Source organism: Gobius niger (assembly GCF_951799975.1).
Source record: "Gobius niger genome assembly, chromosome: 14".
In the NCBI taxonomy this organism is placed as follows: domain Eukaryota; kingdom Metazoa; phylum Chordata; class Actinopteri; order Gobiiformes; family Gobiidae; genus Gobius; species Gobius niger.
This window is the reverse complement of record NC_136865.1, coordinates 5,083,308-5,108,803: the sequence shown is the minus strand read 5'-3', so window position 1 is coordinate 5,108,803 and position 25,496 is coordinate 5,083,308. Positions and strand designations below refer to the sequence as shown.

The window sequence follows — 25,496 nt, the reverse complement described above, 5'->3', positions numbered from 1 at the left end:
GTCTTTTATGTAATAAATCAGCTTTGTACTGTTTTGTGTTGTTCTAGATGACAAATATTTGAGTGTCGGTATCGTAAAATAAGTATCGGTAAAGTACCGGTATGGAAAAAAATTAACAATACCCAGCCCTATATAAGATTAATGCAGTATCACAAAGACACTCTTGATCATATTGGCCACATCTTTCAGTTGTAGGGGAAACCCTCCCACTGGCGTAGCATGTGCAGACTGCTGTAGTAGAGATATAAAAAACAAAAAACTTCATTCATTGTTTTGCCCAAGGACACCATGAAACACAGACATGCTCTGGCTGTCCCCAGATGGCACACATACAGGCGGGTGGGTGAAGTGTCTTGCACAAGGACACAAATGCCTGCAGTGCAGCTCAAACCTACACACTTAAGTCTCTATCAACAACTATTACGTACATTATAGTGAGTGTACTTCAATACACCAGCTGAGGAAGTAAGTATTAATGGAATGAGAAGAGGGAAAGTGTGACGGCACCAGGTGCTTTGGTGTGATGCAACATTTCGTTCCCCTCTCAACATTCCAGACCTTTCTTTCCCACAGCTGTTAATCACAAGGACATGACACACTTTTTCCTGAAATTATGTGCATGTACATTTCTGTATAACCAGGGATGTCATAAGTGAAACGAGGAGAAGACAAATCCCAATCTGAATGGTCGCATTAGCAAATATCTTAAAGGCTGTCAATTCTTTATGCAACACAATGTACGTAAGGTGTAAGGTCTATTTAGTAGAAAATCTGCTGACCTAGAACTTTTTCATTGATTTAGCTTTTTAGATTTTAGCTCTAATTAATTCATAATTGCTAAAATGTCTTACATGACAAAACATTTCCTATATACTGGAAAAACAATAATCATCTGCCATTTATTTCCTTAAATCAAGAGAATAAATCTTCCGTTTGAGTAGTTAGTTCTGATCTTAGATTTAAACTAATACTCATCATTTTATTGCAAAAAGGCATTTTTATTCTTAATTCTGATTATTTTGTATCATTTTAAGTAATTAAAAAAAATATATATATAAAAGTTCCTTTGTCTGATTTTCAGAGGGATTTCAGCTTGTTCCATTTGCATTAGCATATTTATCTTCTTTAAACCGACTCGAAATGAACATAAAGAACCTGAATTGAAGCACTTTTAAGTCATGTATCTCATGGACATTTTTCTACTATATTTCCGTTTTACTTGGGCTTTTGGGATGATTATTATATTCCTCTGTCTGAAAGCGTAATGATCCTATTCTGACGGCTCAAACCAGTTTGCAATGAACAAAAAGAGCCCTCTCTCGCTACACCAAAATGAATGAATGAATGAACCTTGTTGTCCCTCCAGGTGGGGCAAACAGTGCAGACAACAACACCACCACAATAGTGAATACATTTGCAAAGTGCTAAAGATGCAACAGTTTGCACTTTCCAGAGCTGCTCATATCACTCAAATCGCAATCACAATTACCCGTTAGATCAATCGCAATTCAATACTTTATCCAAAATCTGTCAGCCTTAGAACAGATCTGTACAAAAGAATAATACACCTCCCCAATGACCAGAGCGCCCCATTCTACAAGATACGATCACTTTCGCCGCTTCTTTCTGCTTATCTCGGACATATTTCATGCGTTTGGCTGCATCTTAAGCATCTGTAACATGCCCCCCCAGTCTTCTATAGTTAACTGCAGCCTTCCGCTCTGGGCCACAGTCGCTTATCTTATCTGCTCCACCACAAATCACTTCTTACAAATGATGACAGGCGGCCCGATAATCTTCAAAGATACACATGTAGTAGTCGACGCGTTTACCGCATATTAACGAGCGCTACGTTAATACAGCGGTGGCATAAAACAATCAAGAGGCCTGAGATGCTGCTTTTATGGCGGGATCTTACATTATAAATCTTTTTTTGTGGAAAATAATGGCACGGTGAGGAGTGGCCTTGTTTCAACTTGCCGCTTGGTCCGGGCAGGACGTTAAATCATGGCTGAAGTCAGTCAGACGGGACCACATACCTCTTACGGACACGCCCCACGGTTTTAGAGAAGCTACTCTGAGCTGCGGAATATTTCAGAGCAACAAGATGCTAACTGCTAACAACAACAGCGAGTTCCTGTCTTTGTGGAGAGTTAGACGTGTCTTGTTGAAATAAATAAATATCTAAACAGCTGTGGAAAACCTGCAGCTGGTGGAGAAAAAGGAAGTAAATCCGTCAGCAGGAGAAGCTTCTGTGCTTCTAAATGTAGCCGTTTTATCCTCGAAGCTAAAGGCTAACGTTAATTTGGCGCTAACAAATGGTAAAATAGTGACTGATCACACTCTAGCATTACATTTATTAAAATATTCTTCTGTTGTTTTTAAATCCTGTGTAATATGTTAAAAGCGGGGACAGGAAGTAGTCGTTACCCGACACTGGCTAACAGGAAGTTGGAATGCTAACAAATGCGAAAATAGCATTAGAATCTTCACTTTAAAGCAGATCATTCCTGGACGACCGAGCTTAACACACACACTTGGCTTGATTTTTATTTACAATTACATTTTATTTTTCATTTTTTAATTGCCCGCCATAACCAAGCACATTTTCTCCAGTTCGGCTTTACCCAAATCTACAAGCTTCTTGACCAGAGAGCAACAGTGTAACGCCTCATTTGAAAGCTAAGGCCTACAAAATTGATCCTAACATTTTCTTCACGTTGTCGTGTTTTATTTTTTTTTCTATGTGCTTTTTAGGGATGGATCAAATTGCCATGGGATTTCTTGTGACAGTGTAAAGTAATCTCGTGATATTTTTTAAATAGGCTGAAATATAGACCTACTTCCTGTAAACTGCTTATACGCTGAGGTTTGTAAGTTCAGTCGCTTAGAAACACCGCCTCAGTGTTCAAACCTGCAGACTGGAGCCGCTGCAGATCCACACTCGCACCTCGTTACTTTCTCTTTCATTACGAACTACAGTCTCCGCTGTTGGAAGCTACAATGTACCGCTGCACACCGCGGTGAGTCAGGGTGGATCAGTCTATTCTGTGATTGTACAAGTGCATCGACTGCGCACGGAACAAGCCGAGCAACGAGGATGTGACAGACGTGCACAGCGAAGGAGAGGCAGCACGCAGAATATAAAGAGATGAATACAGCGGGACATTCGAGGAAGAAAGAGGTTAGTCTAACTGAGAATCACTCTCTGTGTCATGTATAAAGCCTCCTGTGCGTCAGTCTCTGGCACAGACTGTTTACATACTCAATCTATGTCTGTGTCTCCTCCTCCTCCTGAAATTTACGAGCCAAATGTATTAGCCTTGTTCTAATATCTAATATTGCACACAAATAGAACCTGATGATATTGGTAAAATCGTATCAGTTCCCATCCTTATTAGTTTGTTCATTTTGTTACAAACAATACAATACAATGGCTCCATATAAAGGAAACAAAATTGCAAAATATTATCTATTATTGCAAATTATGTCAAAATCTCGTCTCGTCCTCCTGGGATTTGTATCTCGGCCCACCCCTGGTGTTTTTGTTGGTTTTAGTTGCCATTTTGTCACGTTTTCGTCATGTTTTTGTTGCTCTTGTCTCTCTTGTCTCCCTCTTTTGTTTTTGTTGCCGCTCTTTTTGCATCACTTTATTTGCTGCTTTTCTGTCGTGTTTTTGTTACTTTGTTGTTGCATTTTTGTCACTTTTTATTATTATAATCATACTTTTCCGGCACATTTTTGTTGCTTTTTTTGTCACATTTTTGTTTTGCGTTTTCATCCTTGTTATTTTGACGTTTCTTTCCAGATGCTTTCAGATCTGCTTAAAGCCAAACTGTAGAAAATGTCCTCGGTTCAGGTGGGGGTTAAAATCAACGTTTCACTTCTAAGAATTTCATCAGGCAAGAATTACCCTGTAGGAATTATTATTTTTCATCCGTGCCTTTATGAGCCTTTATGAACATGAATACTTTTGCAATTGATTTCATCCTTTATTGCTCCTTTGATTTAGTCGTTTTCTTCAATATTCAAATCTCATATTTGGCTTTGGTCACACACACACATTTCATTGGTCAGTTTTTAGGCATTTCTTGAGGCATTAATCCAGCAGTGAATGTATCTATTAGCTTTCCCTTTCACTCATCGTATCCACACTATCTCTTCTGAATCACAACACTATAAAACTTGACGTAGTGACATTCCCGACTAATTTCTTATTAATGCTTCCGTCGTCGATTCAAACCGTAAATCCTTCCAAAACACGACGTGAGGGTGACTTACGGCGACTTTCTTACCTAACCACTCGCTTTCAAATATCCTGTCATGGGAAATGATTTAACAGACATGACACACACACGTGAAAAAAAATAAAACTCTTTCAAAGCCTGCCACGTTCAAGGACGGGCACAGATGGACGGTTAAAGAAAACCCTCGCATGCTCTGTGTGCACACATTACTGTAGGTCCCTTTTTTTTTTTTTTTTTTTTTTTACGGCGGGCGTTTGGGGAAGCACTTTAGCAGTGCATAAAGACCTTATAAAAAGTGTAGTCGTAAAATTAGCAGCCACAAAATATGTACTTATGTTTTCATGCGCGACTCCGCGGATATTTCCATCTTGCGAGAGGACGCGCACACACACACACACACACACACACACACACACACACCTACTGTAAACGGCTGAAGTTTTGGCAATAGGCGGGTCCTTTACTTCATACTCTTTACATGCGTCGTATATCTGCGCCTGTTGAATGAAAGCGGCGCGGTAATAACAGGCTGTGTATTACTGCCAAATTTATGGCCCTTTTGTCCTTCGTAAAAAAAAAAAAAAAAGGGGAAACACATAGGAGTAAATGGAAGCAGCCTGAGACTTTCCCCGCCCGTTCTTCACGTGTGCACCAGGGGGCGATGTGAGACCAGAATCTCGCTCCTGACTCATCCACCCCCTCCCTCCGAGTAGCACTCACAGGTTCTGAAAGGAAGCATTGGGAAAGGTCAGTGCTTGGGGTTTAAAACTTGTTCAGAAGCAAAGTATGAGCTTCAAAGCCAATTCAAGAATCCCACGCATTTAAAAACATGTCTGTAGAGATCTCAAGCGCTTTTATAACAAGATGGAGACGTGGCATGTTGTTCTCATGCCGCACATTACCCAAATATTCAAATTGCAGTTTCAACTGGACTGCGAGTAACCTTTCTGTCCTTTTTTGTTGTTGTTGTTGTTGTTACCCAGGACAGTTCCACAGACTCGGACCCAGCCAAGCCTCACTTCAGATGTCTATCAAACGTAGATCCGTACAAGTTACTGACAAAGAGACCAGGATTATGGTGGATTTGTTTCAACCACCCAGTAATTACTTTTTTTATTGCCAATTTTATGGGTGTGTAAGGGAAATGATAATTATTAAGTGTTCAGAAAGTGTTCAGACTTTTGCTTCTTTATTACGTAGCATTGTGACACTACTATGAATTAATGATGTAGGGAAAAAGCGGCGATACATAAAGCTGGGGTACCTGATTCAAACTGTGAAATGTTTAGCCTTGTCCCAGCCTCATTTCTAGCTCTCACAATCCCTCCTGCACATCTGAATTGTTCAAGCAAATAAATTATGTGCACGTTTCATGCCCGTGTACAGCTTTGAACTGTGGCAAAGTGAAACAGAATGGACCACCCCCAAAACTAATTTAGATTCTACTTCTATCTTCCATCGCTCAATAAAAAATGTGTTGAAGACGATGAAACAAGATCTTATTTTTGCTCTGTGTACAACATACTCTGTGGTGACGATAATAGATTTACTCTACAACAACAAAAAGTCAGATACCCCATATCATTTTCAGAACTGGATTCATAGGAGGGCTGCACAATGCATTGTTGCCGATACCGTCGCGATATACAGCAAGATGACCCAAGTCTTCCATTTAGATGAATATTATTTACTTATCCGACTCTGCGTGTAAAGAGCTGAGAACGCTGCTGTGTGAACGGCTTCATGCCTGCTCTCTGAGTGTGCATAAGGAATTTGCCGGTGGCTGGGAGAAAATAGCCCGCGCGGAGCTGGCCAGTGCGATCGCGTGACTGAGTGCAGTTTGTCCCTCGGGCTGGGCAGGGACTAGGCCTCGTCTCTCTCATTCCACACTGGCTCTAAAAAGGGGCTTTGCAGGCGGGTGGCATAATGAGCGTGTTTGTGTTGTTGGCTGCGCGCTGGCACATGTGTGGGGCCCCCGTCGCGATGCCAGAGATTCTACTCGGGGGGGGGGGGAAGAACCTGCGGGACCGGAGGCGCTGCGCTTTTACGGCCGCGGGTTCCTGACGATTCGCGCTTTGCAGACGGTGCCATCTGCTGTTCGGGAGATCATGCGACGGCTGAATCTGAGACTAGTGTGAAAAAGTTGAATTAAAAGTTGAATTATTTCTCAAATTGTATTATTTCTATCCGCAATAGCTCTATTCGGTTCATTGCAGGTTGGATTAAGATTTCAATAATAGTCTGGAGTTACATCAAGTTTTTTTCCCTACAAAATGCAGAGCAGGACCTCGTCTCATCTTCCTGCGTTCTGATGGTTTAACCAATCAGAAGAACACAAGGTCCGCTTATTATGAATATGCATTAAATCTGGGCCACATTTTTCGGAGAATGCAAACAAATGTATTAAGGAAGGGTCAGAGGTTCTTAAAGAGACAGAGGCCTATTTCAAGACATTCACTACAGCCATTTTGAGAGAGACATTTTATACAAGGCAGTTATTCTAATTTACTGCATTTACAGACCAGCAGAAGGTTTGGTCATCATTGTAGTGTGATATAGACTGGTGCTATGTGATTGAAAAAAGCATAATACCCCCTCTTTAAAAGAAAAAATCTTTATTATCATTGCTTAAGTATAATTAAACGTAAACAGTTTCATTATATTCCAACATTTTAAAACCAGCTCTATTTTATTATTTCTAAGGCCTGACGCAAATCCCAGACCAGAAACATATGACTACTTAATATGCATAAGGATGTGTCTTAGCGCTCCCATCACAGCTGTTGGACTCGATTCTACCAGAGTTCGGCCTCTTAAAGGAAGGACTGCAAATGTAATAAGAATTGTCTAAAATAATAATGTTTTGAGCAGGTGCAGAGCCTCTTCAGTGAGTGCATAAGCTGCTGTGGACGTTAGTGGTAGAATGTCTCTACCTTTCTCCCTGAATGGTCTAATAAAGAAAATGCATCCTTAGTGTAGTATAAGGATCCATACAGCCAAGAAGCTCTCAAGAAAGAGCTTTATTTGCTTTATCTCCATAACTTCTGGATTTGATGCGCAACAAATCAACACCTGTCATCGGCCCGTGATGAGATCAGATTTCAGAGAGGATTTGCCGTGCGCAGAGTGACAGACGCCGTCCTGAATCTGCAGCTGTAAATGCGCTGTGGCTCCGGGCTGCGGCCTCCCTCACCCTCCTCCCTGGAGCCGGGGGATGGGTGGTGGGTAAGGTGGTGGTGATGGGTGGGGGTTGTTTGACGTCATGTTCGCGGGGCCTGCGGTTGGCGTCCCAGTTCCGTTCTGGCCCGCTGAGTCAAGTCGTAAAGGCGCGCAGGCACACAGACACGAGGAGGCGGCGACACTGGCGCTCAGACGCTGAGAAGGCTGTGATCGGTGAGCGGGAACCGGCGGAGTGCACTCAGACACGACGGGACACACCAGGCAATGACAAATATACAGCTGCTCCTTTCTTATTCTGATATACATTTATATTACTATCAGGGTTTCCGATAGCCGGCTGTAGCCGGGTTTTGGCCGGTTTAAAAAGCAAATGGCCGGTAAAAATTATGTCCATCGGCCAAATTGGCCGACAGTAAAAAATATGGAGAGAGAATATAGAAAAATATATTAAACATGTCACCTAAGTCAGTGACTAACATAACAGTGTTTTCGAGACAGGCCTAAATATTAAAAAAGGTTCAATATTTCATCAAAAAAGTTTAGATTTACGCCTTTAGCCCGTTTTACAAAGCGCAGTCGAAGCGCCATCATCGCTGTCTGGATATGTAACGCTTTTTCTTCGTGCTTCGTCACATTTTTCAAGAAAACGGCGAACTACAGGTACATTTACTTTTATAAAAGTGTGTTAAGAACTCAGCAGCTAATACGTTTGATTAGGATATTGTTGAAACGCGCATGTGTTCAGTCAGACTGACGCGCAGTCCCGCAGCGGCTCTTCCTGGGAGAGTGGCCGGGTTTAGAGGCGCTTCCCTCGGTCAGTCTGCGCAGACGCCTCGGCTTAGTTACCGGTGTTCGGAGCCGCTCTAGAGCGCAGCAGAGCTGGGTCCATTTTGAATAGCTCGAGACTGACTTTTGTGACTTTAGTGCTGTTGATTTGTCTCTCCATAATATTTCAGTGCTGAGGGACTTAATCACTATTTTACACCTGAGCACGTAAAAGCGCGGAAGGGCATCTGCAGCCCAGCCCTAGCTGTGCAGCTGATGCGGTCAGACCTGGATAAGGACAGCGTTAGGGTCGTAGATATCGGCTACTTTCTGTCTGAGTTAAAGTGCATATGGTGTATATCAGCGTGACACCTGCTGCTCCACCGTCTCCACGAGCACAACTTCATGTTTGGATTTTCGCTGTTGCTACATTTTTCTCACGTCAGTCTTTAATTAGAAATAGCCGTGTTTTGGAATCCACTAAAGCACTTGTGTAGCTCTGCCTAAATGATTGTTGTTGATAATAAGGCACGTTCATAATGTATATATTTTTTAATGGCCGGTAATTCTTGCGAATGGCCGACATTTTACGACCCAGCCGGCCAAACAAAAAAGTCTAGCGGAACCTCTGATTTCTATACAGTACATAATATTTCATTGATTACAGAGGACATGATATTACCTCAATAATTGCAACCTTTGAGATTTGGTAACGGCAACTTTTAAATAATCAAATAAACAAGCAAAAACATGTAACTAAGTCAGTAAGTTAGTAATTAAAGGGACTAGACAGAGTTTAAACGTGTTCCAGCAATGTCCTAATGTGTAGAATGAGCGCAGACATATTCACCACAACTGCCTCTATAATCCTGCACTGTCACTCAAAGTTGTTACCGCGGGTCCGAAGTACCATCATACACAAGCTTAATATAGAAACTGCAGCTACGTGTTAGACCTGAGGTGGCAGTAGAGAGCATAAAATGACCAACTTGCATCTAGTCCCTTTAAGTCAGTAAGTTAATCAAGATGAGAAAGATAATAAATAAGTATTTTCTTTATTTTAATTGGACCGTAATTAAACCAGGATAGTCCCACTGACATTAAGCATCTCTGTTTCAGGGGAGTCCTGAACCCAGAGGTTATCCTACTCTACATATTGTTAGAAGGAAACCTACGACACCTACGACACCAGAACACCTCAGATAGGGGCCCTGTTCTTGTTCTGAGGCACGAGCACTAACCGCAGCACAGTTAAGTAAATAAGATATTAAATAGGTAGGTACGTAAAGCCCTTAAGTATAAAATCCTTCCCATATTGCTCCCAAACCGGTGCATGTCTTGGACTTGGAAGTGCGTACAGACCTGGTTGTGCGTCCTCAGCAGGGTGCAGGTGTCCCTCTCGTGGTCTCTCTCTTGGGCCAGTCGTCTGTGCTCCTCCTGTAGTTGCTGCTTGTCCTCCTGTAGGAGGCGCATGGTCTTGAGCAGCTCACGCCGCTCATGCTGGGCCTCCTCCACTCTCTGTGACACAACACAGCGTCACGGCATTACACATGACATTCAGGAGAGAACACGCACTCGCATAATTAACAAAACTATGTTAGGTAATATCTCCTAAGATTCCCAAAGCACACAGGGAGGGAAGGGGAACTTGTCTTCACACAATGGACAGTACCTCGAGCAGGCCGGTCTTGGTGGTGACCACCAGGATGTCGGAGTTGGAGTCGTCCTCGGTGACAGTCAGCAGCTCCTCTGTGGGAGTGGCTGCTCTGAACTGGAAGGGAGTACTGGCTCCGCGGATGTCTCCAGAATGGGTCACATAACAGAACTGGTAGAACTCTCCGTCCGACTTGGGCACATAATACCCTGCAACAGACAGGAGCCCTTCAGTTACCACAGGGTTAGTGCTTTATGTTTGGCCATTGGTTAGCCAGGAAAGTCCCACTGAGATTCACAAACTAATTTACAGCATTGGTACAAGTATTAGCAGTAAGAGAAAACCAAACACCAAGACACGAGGACGACCTGTGAACGCCACACGAGAGGCCTTGCAGGGAATAGGAATCAGTGAGGAGAGCGCACTCTCCACTACGGCACAGTGACACCAGCTTTTCTCTCAATGCAAACTGGGAAATTGAAGAGTAGCATTGTCCTGATATCCGCATGGTAATGTAATACGCAGCAATAATGTGATCTACCACAGCTATGCAGATGACACTCAGATCTATGTGTCACGGCAGATGAACACGGGCCTGTTCATTCACTCTGTCAGTGTCAATGTGCAAAGGATGCAAAACCACTTTCTCCTTCTAAACCTTCAAGCAATTCCCTTTGCTTCGTAGCCGTCTCAATAAAGAGAAAAAAAGAAGACGTGTGGCTGTGAAATAACCAATAAGCTCAGCAAGAGATGGAGAGGTGAGGGAAGCATTTCCTGGATACGTAGGACCTGTGGTAAAAATAGCCACAAGGGGAGATTCAAAGATCAGTCAAACATGCGCAAGTCATTTGAAACAGCTCCAGGTCTGTTTTTGGTGAAAGAACAACATTGTAATTTAGCATGATACGCACTTTATAAAACACTTCTGCTTAGTTCTTTTCATTTCGTAGCTCTAAAACAAATTAATTCACTTTAAACACATTCTTACTATTCTGTAAAGCACTTTGAATTGCTTTGTGTACAAATTGTGCTCTATAAATATGTGGGTTGGGTCATTATTGAGAAAAAGAAATTCAAACTTTTCTTCCTTCTTCTCCTTTGGTGGCAAGAATTCTTCTGAACACAGAAATTGTGACTCCAAAGATATTTCACTGCGATGGCTTCATTTCCAGCCTCCTACGTTTATTACACTTTGTCTCAATAAATCTAGCACAGTACATACAGATCAACACCCGCATGTCAACATTGTTAAGTATTAGTGTTTCATTGTTTATACACGCCGCAGTTTAAAAAGCGCCTGTGGCTACACTCGTGTTCTGGAGCTTTTTTGGCTTTCGCTGTGGTGCAGCTAGCGTCGCACGCCCGCCAAGGCCGAGCTAGCCAACAGGTTTTTACGCCGAGTCGGGCCCGCACCGCGGCACGCTCTCATATTTTCACTGGGTAATATCAGGCATTAGAGGGCTCAGTAAAAGGCTTGTTCGCGGAGGTGCAGGGTCCCAGGCCTCTCGCTGCGGTCGTGTTGCCATATTAAAAAAGGAAAGTGCGGCGCTTTATATGTGCCGTAAAATGGAGGACTTGCAGGAGAGAGAGGAGAGTGTGTGTACCTTGGAACACCACAGTCCGGTGCACTGTGCTGCCGGCTTCATAGTTCTCCGGCATGGGACTCCACAGGAAGGTGTAGTAGTCCCGCGCTGTGCTCCATCCCACCTGGAAAGAGAGAACGAGGGCTGTTACTAAATTAAATTAACACTACACAATATTAAACTAGGCATTAAGGCAGGTACTCCTAACGCAAAATAGTTCCAATTCTACTCCCTTTAAGTCCAAACTTCGTACTTTCCTGCCACAGAAGGCTTGTAGAACTGTTCATTAAACCCCACCAGGCCAAATTGAAATTGACAGACGATTTAATCACAAATCGATTAAACCCAAAGGCGGTCGGTGGCAAAGTACATTTACAGCACTTAAGTAGAGTTTTTGAGGATCCGTACTTTACTCCAGCAGTCTTTTTGTTGAGAACTTATCACTTTTACTCCACTACTTTTGAAAGATAAATCCTTATACTTCAAACGCTACTACATTTCTAAAGAAGTCTGAGGTAAAAAGCAAAAGTGAATGCCTTTGAGGTGTTCATAAATAAATATCTTAAAATTATGGACTAGACAGTTTCAGTGGAGAAAACATCCAAAAACTGTCTATAGAGGGTGAAATCTTAATCTAAGGAGATGCCTGGGTTCAAAGGGGTTTTTCCACAGCTGTTTTGTCTTGAATCATGCACACTCCAGAGCAGTAGGTGGCGGTGTGCAGTTTTAACATCAACGCCACTGACTCACAAAAAGAACAAGAGTTGTCTTTGCCGTGATGCAGGTGTTACAGGTGATCAATACGGGCACAATTTTAATGTTTTTAAGGCAGCAAACGGATTGTTTACGTCTTATTTAACATTATTTGTATCTTTTTACTTGGAATACTTACGTTAAAGAGTGGACATTGTGCTTTTTGATGGTACTTGGTGGTAATCTCAAACACATCTTTATCGCAATCTTGCACTTTTCTTTATTTTTTTTACAAAATACAACATTGATCGAAAAACAGCCTAAACAAAATATCCAGTAGTTTCGCTTCCTGTACCTTCGAGGCAGCTACAATAAGCCCCTCCCACTCCCCCCACTCCTCTTGCTCCCTTTCGCTGCGCAGCTGCTTCAATAAAGGCAGAGGAAAAAAAAGACAACTGGGTTTTCATTCTGTTTTTTGGGAGCTGTCGCTATGATGCAAAGACACTTGAACAGCCACTCGAGAAGATCCTAAGATTGCTCAAAGATGCGCCAAAGGCTTGAAAACACAACTCCGGGTATATTTTTGATGAGAGAACAACACTGTAACTGTAAAAAAAAATATATTATGCATTATATCTTCCCTACAGTACTTAATAAAGAGAAATACCCCAGTACTTTAGCTTCAGTAAAGTCCAAATAATTCCATCTGATCCAACTTAAAATGAATCCAGGGCTAAGTTAAACTGGAGTGGGTCATTAGACAGGGTTATAAGCGTGTCTTGTGCTCGTTGGCGGACAGGAAACGCAGCTTTAAGTGCTCTCCCACGCCTCCCGCCAGAGTTCCTGCGTCTGCTGGTGCTGAAGGTGTGACAAAGGGGAGGGGGCCGGCACACACACATGCGCACAGGCGGCCATGGTGAAACGCTGCAGATATACAGAGGGAGAGGAGGGGGAGGAAAGGTGAAAACTTTACAGAAAATGTGTGTGATGCGTGGGTTTGATGTGGCGCGAGGTGAGGTCGGCGAGAGCGCGAGGGCTCATAAATCTGTGACACTTGACTCGCACAGCTGGGATCCAGGGTTACGTAACTGTGCGCTGTACACTTTCTCCATATTCTGTACATAATGACTGGAGACGGCTCTGTCAGGTTTGAGACGGATATATTACACCTTCAATCATAATTTGATGTTTGGGAGTTCAATTAAAGCATGTTAACCTTAAGCCACACTGCGTAACATTTCAGCCAATAAAATAGAATGAAATACGAGCATTTAGTTTAATAGAAATATTGTTATTGTTGAAAAATCCCTAAAAAACTACAAAACAAATGCGTGTTTGCTGTAAGCGGCTCACCTCTCCTCATTCCTGACTAGCTTCACTGGGAGCGGGACGTCTCCAGCTCGTCTCCATGTCGATGTCGACTAAAGGCAGCCAAATATGAGGATTTAATCAAGTTCCAACTTTAAAACAACTATATTTTTGCTGTATACTGTTCATCGGGGGTAGGCAAGTTTGCTCGGTGGAGGGCTGGTTTTCTTCGTCGTCAAAAGACCAAGGGCGGAAGTAAAGCATCACTTTCGACAAATGCCAGTGTGGTACATCATATACACTGGAAAAATGTCCATCTTAAATTAGATAAATTACTTAAAATAGCTTGAATTAAAAAAAAATGTTATGTTAACTTAGCGTCGGTTTGAACTAATCTAAGATCAAGTAAAAACACCAATGCCAATGGAACAAATAGAAATCCCACAGGAAATCAAACAAAGTAACTTTTGCTGCAACAACTATTCATTTTTCACTTGAAATTACAAAAAATAATTTGAATTAAGAAAAAAACTTGTGCTTGTTCCATTGGCAAGAATAGGTTTTATCTGCTTTAAAGGAACAGGCCACCGTTTTTTCCATACGGACATATGTTCTTACCTGAGCTTAGACGAGTTGATGCGTACCTGTCTGGTCTTTGTGTGTGCCCTCAGTCACACAAAACGACCAAAGATGTTGTTAGCATTTGGCCTCTCCCAGTATATAGCTCCAAACGGGGTGAAGATGAAAGCAACCAAGCTCTTCCACGAGCACAAAGACCAGACAGGTGGGCATCAACTCGTCTAAACTCATACCACTGTATGGAAAAACGGTGGCCTGTTCCTTTAAGGCCAGAACAAATCTACTCAATTTTTAGATTTAATCTTTTAATTAAGTAGATTTAGTATTTTTAGAGTATTTGTTAGGATTATGGCCTAAAAGGCATTTTAAGGAATTGACAGTATTTTTCACATTTCTAGAGTACTTTAACAGGCATTTGATCTCTGATTTGGGTCATAATATTTCTCAAAACCATCTCGAGGGCCAGAGTTGGATGACGGAGGGCCTGTTTTGGCCCCCGGTCCTGACGTTGCCTACCTCTGCTGTACATGAACAACTGCAGGACTCATTCCTCCAAAACAGACACAACCCGGGCAGAGATCAACAAGGCCGGCTGCTAAAATACATTGCGTGGCATCAAGTAACATGCACTGATTCAGGCAACACAGTTTACTGTTACGTGACGAAACCCTTCAGTCCCAGTGGCGGCACGGTGGCCGAGTGGTTAGAGAGCACTCCGGACAAAAGTCCCCTACAAAAGTCCCCTTACTGCAGGGCGTCCTGTCAGGATGAGTCACATGCAAGATGAGAAATACTTTTCAAATGGCTTTTCACATGATTTGTGTTTGTCAGAGTGACATTTGGTTTCATTCCTGCTCCTCCCAGTATTTTCATGTAGCTCTTGATTATCAATTCAGTTTTATTTCTTCATATTAAAACTGAATAAACATAGCTTTTACCATTATGATTCAAGAAGATAGACAAAACAGACAAAAAAAAAATCATCAGTAGAATTTTGATCTTATATAGGTTTTGAAAAAGCTAGTAAGTGATAATGAGGTTTCACATTCAAATTTTGTCTTGCTTTTCGTGGTTCATAGCTTAATAAATCAGACTGGGTATAAGATATTGAAAAATATCTCTGAAAAATATTGTTAAGCTCAAGAAGATGGGAGTCTGTAGGAGCTGCTAAAGTGGAGTGGAATTAGGAGTGGAATGAAAACCTCATTTGGACAAAAGATACAAATCAAATGTGCTGGTTAATTTCTCCTGTCTTTAACTGCTGCTGTCTCCAAGAAAGGAAATAGGAAAGGAAACCATGTTTGGATTACAGTGTCATGTCGGTCGCCTTTTGTGCTACACTTGGATACCAAACATGTCAGTATTTGAAAGACAAGGGAGCGACATTGATCCAAATCCAAAAAAATCTAATAAAAAAGTTTGATTCTTTTTAACACTCTGACATTCAAACTAAGATGTTAAGGGAGGAAACTACCTACAAAGCTCAACATTGTGTGAAAAAAACGGCCCCTAATGTATTGTACTGCAACAAAAACTGCATCCAACCTATATTTAAATTGCTATTTCAATTCTAAACAACCCTGTCCAGGTGTTTTGTTTTGTTAAACGCCATTTCTCAATCTGTGGCCGCACCTCGACTCACCTCTTAACATTCTCATCAGGCTAAATAATAGACACGTCGTTTTCATGTTTAGCTACTGCTCGGTACAGAAGGCAGCAAAAACAAAAGCTCCTCGCGCAGGGCCGGCCCAGGAACATTCTTTCCACCTCCTCGGTATCGCGGCGTGCTGGAGCGCGGCCAAACCCTGCTTTCTTCTCTCCCTGCTTCACATGTGCGCGCAGAGGCCGGGGACATAAATTACCCGGCTAATTGCAGAGTCAGAATTTTGAGTGACGTTGGCTTCGGCGTTGCAGGAGCATTCCAGCGCTGCCGTGAGGTTATAAAATAATGACAGGCAGCGCGTATATCAATCACGAGCCGAGAGGTGTGAGCGAACGGCGCGATGACACGCTAATGATAGGCCTCGGCAACGGGTTTTCTCCCGAACATGCCGCAACGCACAGGAGCCCGGCGCGGGGACTTTCTAATGCGCCTTTCTTTACCCCCCTCCTCCGACCGAACGGCAAGCTCGGAGTCGGAACTAGACTGTTTCTAAACAAGGACTGAGTTTGAACAAGATCCAAACAAAAGGATGAAGCCACGACTAAACCAAAAAAGAAATGAGCAGGTCTTAGCTAGTTTTACAGCCAGCACTAACCCAGAATAGGCCCCTGTATATCAAACACAGGGATTTGCCTGAATTAAGAATTGTGTATTGATTTGAATTGATGTGAGCCAAGTAGCTTTGTCTTTATTTTAGTTCAATTCATTTTTGGTTTAGTTTAAAGTGGAAAAACGGGTATTTAAAGTTATTGTGTTAAAGTGATAGTGTGTAAGTTTGCAAAGTGAGTAGAAAGAGAGAGTGGAATTCTAAAGTAAACAATCAAATTCCTCCCCTTTAACCAGAAAGCCCTTCTTAGTTTGCAAAAGGAGGAAAGCAGGAACAGAACTTTCAAATGTAAATGATCAAGCTCCTCCCCCTCCCTCCTGATTGGACCTGAAAGGCTGGTTCACAGGAAAAGCTCGTCTCATTGGTCGACGAGGGGGGATGCTACACTCTGAATAGTTGCTGATATCCGGAAAGGAGGGACTTTACAAAAAATAATATACTGTATAAATTACTACTGACTTTACATCAAAATGCAAGACCAGGTGGCTGATTTTGCACATTTTATAAAAATTTGTCAAACATTTAGACTTCCAGACTATCACTTTAAGTGCAATAGCTTTTTGTCATTTTCAGTGTAATATGACAGATTTCGTCTTCCCGTGCCAGGAATTCTCAAAACACCCAGGTAGATAAATAAGCAAAGTTAGATTAAGTGAGACGGTTGGTTTCAGAAATATTCAGTTTTCTCGATTCATCTAATCTTGTTTATCCATGTTTAGATACAATCTACTCGTATCAAGAGAAATATTCTTAGAAATATAGAATTCGTGAAGACTAAACCAGGGCTTGGGTAAAATGAAACCAGATCTAAGCAAAGACCTGCTCTAACCAGAACTCTAACCAGAACCAGCTCTAAAATGGAACCATGCCAGGACGTAACCTTTAAGTCATTTACAGATACACTAAACCAAGACGGTATCAAGACTAAACTGGGACTAAGCAAGGACTGAACCAAGAATAAATGACGACTAAACAAGGACAAGCCAAAGACTACAACAACATATTTAACCAAGCACACGTGAGAGTAAACCAGGACTAAACTAAGAAACTAGGAAAATGGATAAATTAGGACTAAACCATACCAAAACCATGCCTAAATCAGGACTGAAGCAGGACTAAACCTGGAGCCTAAATCAGATGTTGAATGGGACAACAAAAACCAGGACTAACCTGAACATTTCTCTTGAACCAGCTGCATTTCAGGCACAAGTTAAAGCCCATGTGCGCGCTGCTCCACTAGGGGGAGTCTGAGGCCCACACATGCCGACTCCGGGTGACTGGATGAGCGGGTTGTGTGCACAGAAACACCTGCAGAGGCTACAGGAGGGGGCTGGCCGCTCACTTCCTGACTCATCTCGCATCTCGACGTTTAGCCTCGGGCCAGGAGAGAGAGCGCAGGAACAACAAACCGGCAAGTTTGGAGAGGCAGGTAATTTCAGGTTACGTCTCAGGTATTTTCGCCCAATCACTCGTACGTTTGGAGCCGCTGTTTATGAATGAACATGTTGATCCCCACACCCACCGCAATGGTTATCGTTGTCACAGCTAAAACAAATGACAGGCTTACAATAACGGGTGACAGTTTAACAAGCAAATTGTCAAGTTTCTTGTAATGACACCCAGGTTTTATAAGGACAACACAAATACTTGGCTCTTGGTGCAGATCATATATATTTAAACCATTTAAGTTGTTTATAGAGCAGGTCTGATTAAAGCTCTGTTTATTATTGCTACTTTACAAAATATGGACATACATCATAGGAGACACTACAGTAGGCAGTAGGCCTGTTTATTTGGAAAAGAAGAACCTGAAAAATGGTATTTAGGTGTAAAAATCATGATACGTTTAAGTAAAGGCAAGAAAGAAACCGCTCTGTGTAGATCCTTTTTGATCAAAATAACATTCCTGATTAGTGTGTGAAAATGTTGATTATTTCTTAATCGTCACAACTTATTCTTTAAAAAAATCAAAAATAAATCATTCAAATAGAGAGCAGTTTTCTCTGCCAGAGGGATCCAAAAGGCTGTTGTCAGCATGTATGCAGTAGATTTAGCTTTTTATCAGTGTGCATAAACACTGGGGATCAAACAGTACAACACAGTTGGAGCACCACTCGTGTGTACTCTGTAGCAAATAGTCTCATCACCTCCAATGGTGTGAATACTTGCCATACAATATGTGAGTTTGTGGGTGAACATAAAAGTTTTCTATAAAACAACATTTCAGTAAAAGTCCACAGTGATAAGGCCCTTGTCTCTTGATGCCACAGTCAGCCACATGCACGTCACTCGGGTTCAGACCTGTGGTCTTTGCACTTCCTGACTGGAGCCATCTCCTAACCATCAAAGCCCAGCGTCCGCATTACAACAATTACATTTTCCAATCAGCTTTTTCCAAATAAAGCCTGCTCCCAATTCTTTTTTAATTACGCTGCTGGGTTTGAAGTCGGAAGCTTAACAACCGTCACCTGTTTGTCTGTGCATGTTTATGAGGTATTAGGTTTCTTCTTAATTATGTGTGAGATTTGATAAAAGCCGAAGGGGATGTGGGGAGGAGACAGGAGAGAAGAGAGAGGCAGAGGCGGATGGAGTTAGGAAGAAGACTGGGGCACCAAATGTTTCCCCTCCAGAGAGAACCTATATAATCCAGCCTCTGTGACCACACCAAAGGCTGTGGGGAGGTCTAACATGCGCTGGGGAGCGGGGCCATGAGAACTACATACATGTTAGTGGTCCAAGACGCAATCATATCAGAAATGTCAACGACACTTCAGCAGCAGCAGCACTATGTGACTCAGATAACTCAGGCTTTTACGCTAAAGATTCAAATAATCATATTTGAATAAAATATTTAAATCATCCAATATCAACTAATTCAGTAATGAAATATTTGTTATCCAGAAAAAATGCCACATGAAGCGAGGTGGGAGAAACCAATATATTTACTCAAGCAAGAGTAAAGTTACTTTGAAATAATTTTACTAAGTACAAGTAAAAAGTTGTGACCAAAATAATTATTCAAGCAAAAAAGTACTAATGTTACTTGAGGACTGTGAGTAACTGAGCAAAACCAAATGATTTATTTTCAATGGTGCCATAAATTGTGTGAAACAAAACATAAAATCATGAGGAAAATAGTGATATTTACAAAGGAAATTCCAAAGAAAATGGTAGAAAATACAGAAAAACTAAAGGTCAAAATGTACCTTTTGATAAAACTACTCTAAGAAGTCCAATTTCTTCAAAAGATCACCACCCGCCTCTTCACATGGGTTCATGAGTGATGAATATGCTTGTAGAAAGGCAAGTGTAATTTGATTATTGTAAAATGGAAATCTGTAGGGTTTTTCATACTCATATTCATTTACTGTGGACAATGGAGGGCTGCCCCCTTTTGGTCGTTTAGTCGACTAATTGGTCAAAGATTTTCATTGGTCGACTGAATGCACGCACTTTTGCAACAATTAAGATGCTCTTTATTTACATAACACCAGAGGAGAGAAATGAGGATGGAACGCCTGTCCTCTGTCTCTCTAATGCTCTACTGAAGCACACAGGAGAACGAAACCGAAAGTAGCTATAACGTCATGGATCTACTGTGTCTTTCTCCGCTTCATTCTGGCTTTTTCCGAGATAAATAAGACGAGAAGCTCCGCATAACGTGAACCGGTTCATCACTTCACCGTGCGGCGCAGAAGTTGAAGAAATGAAACGGCCTGAGAGGACGTCTGACACGGAGCCATGCAGGCGGAGCATTTCACAGCAAAGCACATGGAGAGACAAGTGTCACATGGAAATGTCTGACCTGGAGGACATTTGAGAACAGGGACGATGATGAAAGAAGAACGACTGCTTTATTTGGACTATATGGATGTATGGACAGCACATGTACAGCCGCAGATACAGGAGGCAGGGAGCTGGAGTCTGAGATTAAAGGTGAGATTAATGTGACTTTTTACACATCAATGCACTGTTGACGTTGCTTCTATGTATAAATAGCAGTTACAGCACGAGCTCCCAGAGTTTTATGTCTTATAAGTACAGTTCGGGTCAGAAAGAAAAGTTGTAGTTTTGTCAGTGTCATGCCACGCCCCCTTTTAGTCGACTCATCCCTGCTCTGTGCATGGTTTTGGTCGACCATGAAACTCTTTGGTCGGGTCAGCCTTTTTTTTTATTATTACAGGGTTTATACAGGCAGAAGCAAGTTTAATGCCTTTTATTTGTAAATAATAAATGGTCCCGACTTATACCACCCATTCACACTCTCATTCATACACCACTGTATGCAGACACTGGAGGCGAGGTGGGTGAAGAATTGATGCATTTTTCATTTCTTAACATTTGCCAATTTTGAGCAATAAATGAATTGGGTGAATTTCAGCCAAAACAGCAATTGAATGTTTTAAACCATAAGATATACAGAAAAAAAAAAAAAAAAGATTTGTAATGACATTTAAGGCCCTGTTTTAAGCGCAATTAATTTTATGACCACAGAAGTTAACACATCGAGACCTCTTGCAGCCATCCCAGAGCCCGCCATGTTACCCCTGTACCGTTACCACCACAGCAAAGCTTTGTGGTGAACTCTTTAAACTTGCACCGAGGAGATGACCTATTAGCCCCAGCCTTATGAAGGTGTTCGCGGTCTCGCTCCCCAAAAAAAAACAAGCCCAATTCATAAAGCGCTCAACACGTAATCCCTCTGCAATAATGACAATCATTTTGCTATAAACATCAGTTACACAGATGGCTTTAGATGCTTCCCTCAGCTTACCCTGTCATTAGTTTGCCTGCCTCACCTTGAAGATGCCCACCCAGTCTTTGGGGTGGGGGCTGAGGTACGGAGTCAGGGTGTAGCTGCACTCCAGGGGGGCTTGGGGCAGGAAGCTCTTGCCCACGTTCTGGAAGATGACGTGGGCGAAGTTGGAGGTCTCCATGATGCTGACGCTGCTGCCCGGCGAGGAGTCCACCACCTGGAACGAGGACATGTTCTCCAGCCGCTCGCTTCACGTGTCTGGAAGCGCAAGTCGGTGCACAAACATTAGGAATCGGCCATTTCGTACAGGTTGTGTTTGTGTGACGTCGCTGCTACACAATATAAGGGATACAAAAATAGCAAATTGATTTCTCGGCAGATTAAATAACTATGTACAGAGAGAGAATTGTATAACGTTTCCCCGGGAAGAGTCCCAAAAGAACCACATGCAGCTGCTTTTGTATTGTCACAGTAAAAATTAAAGTGACACTGTGCGAGCGCATGCAAATCAGCTGATGGGTTTGTTTGCCACTTTATTGTAATTATAGTGGATTCACAAGACACAGATCAAAAGGTCTTATTATAGAACAGACACACCAATGTGCTTCATTCAGATATAGCTAACAATATTATTACATTGCATATTTATTATTTTTAAATCATCATTTTATTTATTTTTAGATAGGGGTATAAACAAGGTATATTTAAGAGATAACACAGGCTAAATGTTCAATAGCTTTTCGATCAAAACATTTTCTTCCTTAAAGCAGTACTAAGTAACTCTTCCCCCTAGAGGCCATAAGCGCAACTGCAGGTGTAGTAGCAAGTTACGATTTTTTAACTTATTGTCTTGGAGAGTAAATACTACGCTGAAAGATAAGGCGAAGGGAGAGAGGGTTACCGTGCATCCAAAATATACAATGGAAATATTTTTTTTCACTCAAACTTGGCTGTAAATACTGTTTAAAGTGACGTTAGCCCGCAGCTAGCTTTGCCCGTTAGCATGTTAGCTTCTTCTTCGTGATTACATTAGTGTGTATTGCTTTCTCCGCACCGGTGGCAGTCAAGTTGCAAACATGATTTTCTGGCCAGAGACACCAGGGGGAGATGAAAGACCCTCCAATCATCCCATAAACACTTGTATTACCCCCACAGGGACTATGGAAAGGATTTATTAAGGTAAACACGTTACTTAGTACTGCTTTAATTGTGATCATTGTGAACAATCATATTTTTCCTCACAATAATCTTACTTATTCGGTCATGACAGTGCATGTCAATGAACTCATGGGTCTCATGCATGTAAACACGCCAGGCCGGATTGTGGCCATGGGCTAATTTCCTTCCGTTTCCCCCTCACTCTGACTCTCAAACCCACTCTGGCCCTTTCCAAAACCACGCCCTCTTTCCGTTCCCAAAGCACTAACACTCGAAATCCACTTTCCCGTGAAGGAGAGGTCTGTCTGATGAAGACCGTGCAGCAGATGTGGCTTAAAAGCTCCTTCCCAGCGAGTCAGCACTGATGCTGACTCACAGGTGTGTGTTACAGCGGAGAGCAGCCCCACGAGCAACACGCACCAAACCATTTCAGTTCCATGCAGGAAAAGATCAGCTCCAGGCACCCAGCTTGCGCCTGATGAAACATTGGTGTGTTTTTTTTTATGTTTCTGGCCCAAAAATAAAGCATTTTCTACTTTTGCAAATGATGAGTAACTGGACCTGATCTTTTTTTCTGCATATTCTATTGCCTCCTGCCATGAGCACCGTGTTTTTGCTGGATACCAGAGGCTCCCTGTTCTAAATTCTGTTGAGTACTTCAGTTCCCTGTTTATTTAGAAGAGTTTGAATTTGAACAATTTTACAGTCATATAGATATTTATTAATGAAAAAGAAAGTGACATTGAGACCAAATATGATTTTATTGGCACGCTTGAAGCTTAAATATATAATGTAAATATAACAAATCTGAATCCAATTACATGGTAAACTAAAAAAGGAAAATTAATTTTCAGTCAAAAGTATTATCAAACGGGTGTTTCTTGTAACATTAGTGGGCGGGGCTGCCATGGCCACAGCTCCAAGTGCTGTAAGGAAGGACTTTCACTGAGGAATTAGTGAAAGTGGGCAGCAAAAGGATGGAGGAAGCCGTTTCGGAAAAGCCCTCTCACTCAACCTGGCCTATTGTACAGGTTTTTAGTGGAAGGGGAAACCAAGGTACCCAGAGGGAACCAGACACGGGGAGAACATGCAAACTCCACACAGAAAGGCTCTAATTTACTGTTTTAGCAAAAACAATAAACAAAACTAGCCGCTGTGGCTTTGTTCATGTAAGCTGTCAATTACACAAGAATATTCCACTGTAGATAAAGATCCTTAATCCGTAATCAGGACTTGGTCATTGAATTGTTGAATGAACTGTCTGACATCTTCAAAGACTTTTGTTTCCTAAATTGTGTGAAACAGCTCTGTGAGGCTCAATCTCAAGTAATAATGGCCACAGCATCACGCAAGCATTCATGTGCAAAGCTGATTCATGGGTGGTGCCAAGTGAACAGGATCTGCTCTGTGCAGCTGCTATGAAATCAGCCTTTCACAAACCATCATTGACCTAAAGGCTACTTGATCATCGCCGGCTAAATCACATGTTTACAGCCTGTTGCCTGCCTTCATTGGGTGGCAGGTACAACATTATGAGTGGGAAAATCATGCAAGTCATGACAAACACGAGCCACAGCAGTGATATCCCACACAGACATATCCTTTACCCGCCACTAAACGTTCATGCATTTGACTAAACCCCCGTGTGACAGGATGACAACTAAAGCGTGCCTGTTCTCCACTCGATAATCCTGTTAACGCCCGCACAGCAGCGAACATTAGCTTGACCAGGCCATGTTGTGTGTCCTGTCACTGCTAGCCAAACATTAGCTTCGCGTGCTAACTAGCCGTGGGAAAAGCGGAGCGTGAGACCGAGACAGTCCGTACCCATGTCCTGCACGGTCCCCTCGGGACACAGGGAGGGTCTGGAAGGGCAGATGAGCCTGTGCCCTCGGTGGTTTCGCTGGTTCTTGGGGCTGTCTGTGGTATGTGCCGATGACGCGTCTGCTTCTGCTGCTGCTGCTGGAGCCAGGGATGCTGCGGCACTTCCGGGAGGAGGCTGAGGATGCGGCGCACGTGAGCTCTTCCTTAAAGGCGCAGTTCCCTGTCAGCAGACCGTAGTCACAGGCGTCCCCGACCTGTTTTGGGAAAGGTGCAGCTCACAGTCAGGGTCGGGCCTATATAGGAAGTATAGGAAGTATAGGAAGTAAACGGGCTAACGTTTTTTCAGGGCCCTCCCATATACTGTATGTTTCTCTGATTTTTCTCTCTCTACAATGAAAGGATAATTTAATTAATTTAATTAATTTAATTAATTTAATTAATTTAATTAATTTAATTAATTTAATTAATTTAATTAATTTAATTAATTAATTTGAACATGCAGAAGTAAGTTTTCAAACATAGTATTAGTTTTAAAAAAAATGTGAATAAACAGTTTAACATAATGACCCCAATTTGAGCTCCGTGGCCCTCGCGGAAGAACCTTTGCTACTGCAAGACTGGTGGGGAGACACATTTAAAAGTGGGGTCTGGATGTCCTCCCCCAGAGATTTTTTTATTTTAATGGTGCAATTTGGTGCATTCTCAAGCATTTTAACAGACCATATTTTTTCCCAGTGTCAACGCAATGAAAATGGCTCAGATCCTTGTTTAGAACCGGTTTAGACCTAGTTTAGACCTGGTTTAGTCCTGGTTTAGTCCTGGTTTAGTCTCGGATACAAAGTCATCTGATTAAGCCTTACATGTGAGGGAGTATGCAAAGAGAGAGGGAACGCTCTCCTTTTCTCCTTATGCCCATGGGCCCTTCAGCCTGCTGGGCCCCTGGGCTTAGCCCCTGTAAACCCCTGCATAAATCCGGCCTTGCTCACAGTTGCCTATAATGACTCTGAGGCTGTTGTTCAAAATGTTTGCTGACTGTGGAGAGCGCTCTTGTCCTGCTGCACTTCGTCATTGTTGTTTTAAATGTATGGGTAGACTGAGCAACTCTCAGAATGCCATTATACAGTGTGTCCTGAGATCAGCTCAATGAGATTCACCTCAAAAATGTGGAATCATTGGCGCTGATGGCTTTATGTGACTGGCAGCGGGAGAATTGCTGGTGCCTAACATATTTACTTGCTGCATTTTTAATATTTTTAATTATTTAACATAACTACGGATCATATGCCTGCGCTTGTGTAAAGATTGACTGAATTTAAGCTACTTTTATGCAACAAAAACGTTGGAGAGCAAATTATGCTTCAAAGACACTCATGTCAAATGCATCTTAGGTGGAGCTTACCCTGGAGATGACTTGAGTTTTGGCGTTATACTTTTCTCTATTGATCCAAATGTTTGCTGATTGTTTTCATTAGGTTCAGA

The 25,496-nt window shown here is 42.2% G+C and overlaps 1 protein-coding gene across 3 annotated transcripts in view; it reads right to left on the bottom strand.

Annotated features, from left to right (window-relative positions):
• The window catches only part of LOC306974092 (tax1-binding protein 1 homolog B-like), a 38,898-nt gene extending 14,692 nt beyond the window's left edge, over nt 1-24,206 (bottom strand). For all 3 annotated transcript variants that reach the window (XM_079571225.1, XM_079571226.1, XM_079571227.1), the window contains exons 1-5: nt 24,021-24,206; nt 21,079-21,293; nt 11,451-11,553; nt 9,865-10,055; nt 9,555-9,710 (exon numbers count right to left, since the gene is read on the bottom strand). In XM_079571225.1, coding sequence (XP_079427351.1) covers nt 9,555-9,710; nt 9,865-10,055; nt 11,451-11,553; nt 21,079-21,267 — 639 coding nt within the window. In that variant the 5' untranslated portion in view covers nt 21,268-21,293; nt 24,021-24,206. The remainder of the gene's footprint in view (nt 1-9,554; nt 9,711-9,864; nt 10,056-11,450; nt 11,554-21,078; nt 21,294-24,020) is intronic.
• Nucleotides 24,207-25,496: the final 1,290 nt, after the last annotated feature.